Source organism: Chiloscyllium punctatum, chromosome 8, assembly GCF_047496795.1.
Source record: "Chiloscyllium punctatum isolate Juve2018m chromosome 8, sChiPun1.3, whole genome shotgun sequence".
Classification (NCBI taxonomy): domain Eukaryota; kingdom Metazoa; phylum Chordata; class Chondrichthyes; order Orectolobiformes; family Hemiscylliidae; genus Chiloscyllium; species Chiloscyllium punctatum.
In genome coordinates, this window is record NC_092746.1 from 71,923,487 (window position 1) to 71,931,738 (window position 8,252).

Genomic DNA, 8,252 nt, shown 5'->3' on the forward strand with positions numbered 1-8,252 from the left:
TAAAGAGGCAGTCATCTAATTTATTGAGCTTGTACTTCCACCATGTTTGATATCAGAAAATGTGTCTATTTATGAACCAGAAATGTCTGACAAATTCAGTCTGCCAGGATATTTGTCGTCACACTTGGTTTTCATACATTTTGCAACATGTGACACCTTCATGTCTTTTCAGTGAATCGGGGTGTTTACTACACATTGACTTTCCTATTGCCTTTTGCACTGCTTGGTGCATATCAATTTTGAAGGAATCCAGTTCTCTTGGCATCAACTAACTTGATAGAAAAGCAAAAAAAGCCAAAGTTTGAAAGATTTTTCTTCAGTTGCTTGCGTGATCTGAAATGCAAACTGTTTGCTGCCACCTCCTATTTTCTCAGCTGCTTAGGTTAAAGCACACATTGAACCAGTTAAACAGAGCAGCTCTATGCTGTCTGCCATTTCATAAGAAAGACTCCTGTGTGCACTGAAAACTAGCAGTTGCGTTTCTTTTCCTCTTGTACTTGATACGGAGAAACCAATTCATTTGAACAAAGCATGTTACAAGTCAGTCTGATGGAAGTTTTAAAATAGCAGTTTTCCATTGGCCGGTACATTAGTAACTTATTGCCAAAAGTCTTTACTAGAAAAGTGAAGGAAGCAGTTGGGATTTTGTTTCCACAATGCAGGTTATTTTGGATTTAGAATGTCTTCTCAGAAATACTAGTGTAGCTAAATGCCTACGTTTGTAAGACAGGAAGTGAATAAGTGATGGACTGCTCTTTGTGACAGCTGGTACAGGATCTGATTATCCCCCCGAATTATAAAATACTCTGATACTACACTGGCCTTCATTGTCAGCTTAATGCAACAGTTATACATCTAATCTGAAGGTTGTGAGTTCAAGCACATTAATCCGGGATACCACTTCAGTGAAGTTGAGACTGTAATTTTATTGGAGATACCATCAGATTAATCCAAACTCCTTTTCAGTCAATAAATGGATCTGGTGACACTTTATGCTGGAGAAGAGAGAAATCGCAAGTGTGCTTATTAATGTCTATCCCACAGTTTTCTAAACCTCTAAAGTTTGCTGCTGCCTCATTAGTGCATATGTGCCTTTCAAGACAATTAACTTACTGTGAGAAACCTTGATATTTTAAGGATATTAAAAGTACTATATCAATGTGAATTATTTCATCAAAAAAAAGATTACTGTAAAATTGATAACAGCCAGCATGAATTACTTCCATCAGCAAAGATTCTAATTTTAATCCTGCATTCTATTGGCTTCAAATTGGTGCCATGCGGGGCAATTTTTAAGGACTGATGTCTCGCACACATTGGGAACTTCGAAGACCTAACAACCTGATGATGAATTTATTCAGCCTTGTTTAATGTATCCAGCAGGAGTCATGAGTCTTTTAACGATTGGTTGGGAAATATTCAAAATTAGTAAAGAGTTTACAGCAGTTGTTAGGACCTAAAATGTAGATAAAAAAGAAATACTCCAAAGGTAAATTGAATGAACAGTGAGAAAGTTCACCTCCGTCTTTGCCATTAAGAGTGCAGGTGATTAGAGGAACCTCAGAAAGTTATAGGAATAGATGAGGTAAACACAGCATGTTAATTAAATCATCAACAAAATAGCATCAGTCAATAATTATGGGCTTTTGTGGAGAGCAAGTTTAGAACAACTAGTGGGGAAAAAGGTTTCTTTACTAATATTTACAGCAATCTGCTAGACAATGTAATAAACATTAGTCCCATTCCTTTTTTAATGTTAGATTATATCATGAAGAGAGAGCTTAAGTACTTGGAACACAACGGTGCATCAAACAGCCTTTCTCATTCATGACTTGTTTTCAAAAAATGTATGCAGCACCTTTCTCAAAATTCACTCTGCATCCTTTTCTTTTCCTCCAGGACTTTTTTTACACTCTTGTGATTGGGATTCTGTTCCTCATTGCTGCCATTGTGTTTGCCGCAAAGAATGATGGGTCTGATTTGGAGAAAACATCTGTGGTAAGTTTTGTTTTTAAAAAAATACCTTTTAATTTCAATCTCCCTTGTTTCAGGCTCTGTAAAATGATATCAGATTTTGCTTGGACCACAGTTCTTTGAGCATTAGTAGCCTTCCAATCAGTTTCCTCGGGGGTTGGTGGGCTGTTTGAAGGTGATTAAAAACCAAAAGAACTGTGGATGCTATTAATCAGAAACAAAAACAGAAAAGCTCAGCAAGTTTGGAAGCATCTGTGAAGAGAAATCAGAGTTAACGTTTCAGGTCCGATGACCCGCCCTCAATGCTTCCCGAAACATTAACTCTGATTTCTCTTCACAGATGCTGCCAAACCCACTGAGCTTTTCCAGCAACATCTGTTTTTTGTGTTTGAAGCTGGTGATAGTTTTAAGCCAATCTTACCTTGTGGTTAAGTTTCTCAGGCTAAACATCTGGGTATGTTGTCAGCCTTGGACTCGAAGTTGCAAAGGCATGGCCTGCCTTTATCCATGTGACATAAGTATCAATTGTAATTGGTCCTCAGGCCTCCGATAAATAAAACTCTGCCACCACCGATCGAACCTCCACAGGCAGATCACTGAACAGGAGGGAGAAAGAACAATTTCAAGCCATTCACGTCATCAGTAGCAGTCCTCCAATATGTCCCAGGAGCCATTTCATTTTGAACCAATCATTCATATTATCTTAAAACAAAACAATATGTAACTAAAAAGAACCTGTAAAACATTGAGCATTAATGAACCTGATGTGTGTCATATGGTTAATTGTTGGGATTTTTATTATGGTATATAGACAATATTTGTTGTCATGCAGCCATATGCAAGGAAGGAATTCAGCATAGTTAAATACCTGAAAGTCTTTTAAAGGAACTGATATACTTGAGGCCAATATCAAGATTACATTAATTTACTCACAGAAGATAGATTCATTGCAGGCAATCCTGCTTATCCCTTCAGTGCCTCCTTTCTTCACCACCAAACATGCAGCTACAATTTTGAACTATTTATACTATTTGTAGCTTCACTGTAACATGCATCTGTATTCCATAACCCCTTATTTGTTTCAGTAACAAGCCCCACCAAGCTCATCGTTGTCCTGCTAATTATAGCTCACCAATCCCCCATGATATTTGATCCAAGTTCCCATTCATCCCAGCTGACCGGATCCTTGTCTGAATACAGTAACAGCAGAAACCACCACTCTCCCAGTGAGGTTTCTGGGTATGTTGAGAACTGCCAGCACCTGATTGGACAGCCACTTCCTGAGCTAGGACTTCATGTCCCCAGGTCCAAATATCCCATTTCCAGCTCTCATACCTGCAGGGCAGCCCCTTCTCTCCTGAAAGGTAGGCTCCCATTGACTTCGTAGTTGAGGTGGCAGTTACCATGGCACCCAGTATAATCCAGTCTGTGACTTGACTAGCTTGGGTATTGTCATTCTACCCTCCAAGGAGGTCCCCAGAAGCATCTCAGCACTTTAATATTAAGAGAAGCCAAGTATTCTGGGTCTTTATTTTCTTTTCGATCCTTTTTGCTTGAACTTAATTAGTGCAACTCACAGGAATTTCATCCCTACTGCAGTCATGTCAGATTTTCCTGTAATCTGTGTTATACCTGCTTCATAGTAGGGTAATTATAATGGAATGCTTACTGTCTTATATATTTGGAGGTGTCAGTGTTGGACTGGGATGTACTAAGTTAAAAATGACACAACACCAGGTTATAGTCCAACGGGTTTAATTGGAAGCACTAGCTTTCGGAGCAGCACTCCAAAAGCTAGTGTGCTTCCAATTAAACCTGTTGAACTATAACCTGGTGTTGTGTGATTTTTAACTTTGTCTGATATATTGTTTATCTGGAGCATTTCCCATTGTTCTCATTGTTTTCTGTAGGCATTTGGATTCCTGGCTACAATTGCCTTCTTTGTGGATTTGGTGCTGCATGTTCAGAAAGAGGGTCTGCCCTGGAAAGAAAAGGAGGATAAGCCAGTTGAAACCAAAAAAGTTGAGGAAAATGTGAAAGCGGAAACCCAGCCACTGAATGAGCAAGGAAATATACCTGTCTGAGCTACAGAAGCAGTTGTTCTGTTTCTAAAAACAGACCCTTTTTTTATACACATTTGAATTTTAAGTTTCCAAAGTTGTTCAGACAACAATAGCAAAAAAAATCTAAGCTTCTTTATACTTGTTGTTCTGACCGGAGAGCATTTGTTTCTAGATTTGGGGTGGATTTAATAAAAATTGCTTTTTGTCATTTGCCTGTTTATCTGAATACAAACTACTGTAGTTTCATTGAAAATTAATGAATTGAACTTGTATCTTAAATATGTATGATGTTCTGATGCCTCTGTTTGTAGTTTCTCTCTCTCTCTCTCTCTCTCTCTCTCTCTCTCTCTCTCTCTCTCTCTCTCTCAGCATTTAAAGATTATTAGGATGATTAAGCAACTTTTATCTTAAAGCATTTCATAATCATGCCTTTTAGATGCTTGGATCAAATTTTTATTATATAAAAAAACTTTGTAATTTATTTTTGGTGTTGGTGTTCATATTAGTTTTATTTAGCTTTTCAGAAAAATGACCATAGGAATCTCCAGTTTACTTAAACTTCCTTCGAGGAAACATATAAACATGCATTGTCACACATTCAGCTGTGATTGGGGGGCAATGGCAATCTCATAGTAGTGTCATTGAGCCAGTAATCCAGAAGCGCAGTGTAGTGGTTAGGGGATAAGCATTCAAATCTCATCATGGAATTTACATTTGGCTTTTTAAAAAAAAATAGATTGAAAGCTAGTCTCAATAATGGTGACACCTAACATTGATTGTCATAAAAGCCATCTGATTCATTGATAACCTTTAGGCAAGGAAACCTGCCATCCTTACCTGGACTGACCTATGTTATGGCTATGGAGTCATACAATGTGGTTGACTCTTAACCTTCCTTTGAAATGGTGAGGAAAACCACCCACTTCAGGGCCAATTAGGGATGGGCAACACCTCTCGGCTTTGCCAGCAGCTACCACACCTAATGGAAAATTGGAAAGAAAACTATAATTGGGCTGAAATGTGAGCATGAGTAGGCACATGAAATCACCTTGATAATTTCTAAGGTTCTTTCTGCTTTGAATTGAAATGGAATTTGTAATTGTAACAGATTTAAATCTATCTTTGTTAATGGCCAATGTGATCATTTGACATTAAAATTGGCTTTAATCTGAAAATTGATTTCAGGTCAGTTCCGTGCTTGTCACGTTTTTAAAAATGCTTAAATTTTAACTATATTTCACCCCCTGCAACATTAATGCTATTGCGAGGAACTTATTTAGTTTCCAGAGTTCAAAATTATTCTATTAAGTAGTCAAACATTTTGTTTGAACTGGCCAAACAGAACAGGTGAAATATCAATCTATACGAACTGAATTGGGTTTATTTATATGAATTTATTAAACATAACAGTCCAGCCTTAACTTTTGTGTGGCCTTAAAATTGTTACTTACTGGCTGCAATCACTACTGCTGTTACTGTCTGTTGAGTACTTAAATTCCATGTGGGAAGAAGTGGAAAGATAAAGCCACCATAGTCTCACCAGACTATCAGACTGCTCTCTCACTGGAGAGAGAGAACTTGTGGCTTAACTTGAGAAGTCCGTTGTGGTAATCTCGGTGAGTGCAGAAATTGAATCTATGCTGTTAGCACCAACCTGTATCGCAAAGCTGCTATCCACCCAATTAAGCTGACAAATTCATTGATAATGAATAGAAAAAAATGTTTTCAGGCTTACTGACCGATTTATAAGAGCCAAATATTAACCATGTGCTTTTGTTTTTCATTTAAAATCAAACAGCTTTTCACTTTCAGGACCACTGTGGTAGTTTTGCACTGGAGGAAAATTCCAGTCAGGTCACTGTGTTCTCAGACATCAGTGACTTGTTAGAATTCTCTGATCCTGTTTTATAATTATTATAGGAATCTCAAGACCCTGAGGTAAGAGGATGATTTTTCTGTATCAAGACATCCTTCAGTCATTCCAAAAGAAATTAAACCTATAAATAGATCTTCCTATGTATTCAGAAACCTGGTAGTTTTGATATTTTAATGGATTTTGCACCATTCAGTGCCTTTCATCAAGTTATGTCTGAATGATATAAATTATTGTCTGGCAACCTCGAGGTCTCTGTATTGTAATATCTATTCGTTTGTAATTATCACAGCCTCGCAATGTAATACAAATCACTGTAGAATAAATCGTTTGCTGTCACAATTTCTTTCTTTATCTTGGCTTCACTTTATAGGTGGTGAAATTGGTCTGCACAGTAGTGTGAAATTGAGTCCTGCTGAATCAGCAACTGATATTCACTGTGCCCAAATGTTTGCTCCACTGAAATTCACAGAGAAGTTTCATTGAGCTAGATTTTATGGGGCACCATATTTTCTGCTCCTAGCCACCTGCTGACTAAAACAAAGCAAATAGAGGTATAGCCTGTTTTCTAAATTGTGAAAGGCTTTGGAATTCTGGAGTACAAAGGGAATTAGGAGCCCTAGTTCAGGACTCTCTTAAGGTTAACATGCAAGTTCGGCTGGCAGTTAGAAAGGCAAATGCAATGTTAGCATTCATTTTAAGAATGCTAGCATACAAGAGGACAGATGTACTGCTGAGACTGTATAAGGCTCCAGCCATATGTGTTTGGAATATTATGAGCAGTTTTGCTCCCTGTATCTAAGGGAGGATGTGCTGACATTGAAGGTCCAGAGGAGGTTTACAAGAATAATCCTGGGTTGAAGGATTTGTCATATGAGGAGCAGTTGGGCACTCTGGGTCTGTACTCAATGCAGTTAGAAGAATGAGAGGGAATGTCACTGATACTTAACAGAATACTCTGAGGCCAGGATAGAGTGGATGTGGAGATGATGTTTCCACAGCATAAGAGTGAATGGACAACCCTTTAGAACTGAGATGAGGAGGAATTTTTTCAGCCAGAGGAGACGGTGAATCTGTGGAAGTCATTTGCTGGGGAAGGCTATGGAGCTAAGTCATAGAATATATTTAAGACAGAGATATATAAGCTTTTGATAAGTAAGGGGATCAAGGGTTACAGGGCGAAGGCAGAAGGATGGGGTTGCGAAACATATCAGCCATGATCGAATGACAGAGCAGACGAAATGGGCCAAATGGCCTAATTTTGTTCCTATGTCTTACCTTATAGTCTTATCTCCCAAAACACCAGCTGATTTGCTGCCAATTTACACTGGAAGCAGCAATGATTGCCAAAGGTGAAGGCTCCCACTGCCATCCAGCCTTCAAGGTAAATGTGGGTATGAGTAGGGTCTGGCTGGACAGGTCCAGGTGAAGGGATTGGCAGACCAGCTTTGCGGCAAGTGGTGATGAAGTGGTGTTATGTGTGTGTTAAACTTCAGGGATATGCCACTGTGTTTGAACCCAGCCCACATGATAAAAGCTTTGGGCTATTCATCTGTGGTTACCTGGTAAATAAATAAATAAACAGGCTCAAGGGCACATGGGTTGCATTATGCCCCAACCTCATAAAATCAAGGATGAATTGAAAAACACCGTTCAAGCACACAACTTGCACAACTGGCATGGACCAATTTTACTTCTACAGGGCTTTAATTTTTTTTTCCGTATTTCCAGTATTGAAGTTACATACCTGTATTAGGGGCTGTAAAGAAAAGCAGTGTAAGGTCACTTGGAGTCTCCTTGAAATGAAGTAAAGATCTTTAATCTGAGAAAGAAATAAAAAATGTGCTTCTTAGTTAAATGTGAATTGGATTTCAATAATATTGCAAACCTGTGATTGCAGAATGCTGTTTTATCCTTGCGCTGTAAAAATGTTAACATAGATGCAAACAGATATATCTGTGAGATATATAGTTGCATGTCTTGAAACAACTGTAATCTGAAAAACACTATGTATTGCATGTTCAATTAAAGTGACTTTATATACTTTTTTTATATTTTCATCAATCTTGTGAAAACTACTTTTGTATCAACTGAAAAAACATTCTCTTTACAAATGCTCAAAAAGCAAGTGTTTCTGTGGCTGGGTGTGATAACGTCTGTTCTTGTCAATCAAATCACATTCCATCTGAAGATCCCTGATCATTCAAAAAAGACAACTGTTGCAAATCCTGCCAATCAGGCTGAGAAAAGAAACTGAATAATTTTCCAATATAAGGAGTAACGAGGAGTGTACGCTGGGAGAGACGGAGGAACCAAGTGGTAAATGCCCGAGGCTAATATTC

The 8,252-nt window shown here is 38.2% G+C and overlaps 1 protein-coding gene across 2 annotated transcripts in view; it reads left to right on the forward strand.

Annotated features, from left to right (window-relative positions):
• The window catches only part of cmtm6 (CKLF-like MARVEL transmembrane domain containing 6), a 76,410-nt gene extending 68,452 nt beyond the window's left edge, over positions 1-7,958 (forward strand). For both annotated transcript variants that reach the window (XM_072575762.1, XM_072575761.1), the window contains exons 4-5: positions 1,900-1,998; positions 3,885-7,958. In XM_072575762.1, coding sequence (XP_072431863.1) covers positions 1,900-1,998; positions 3,885-4,058 — 273 coding nt within the window. In that variant the 3' untranslated portion in view covers positions 4,059-7,958. The remainder of the gene's footprint in view (positions 1-1,899; positions 1,999-3,884) is intronic.
• The last annotated feature ends 294 nt before the right edge of the window (positions 7,959-8,252 follow it).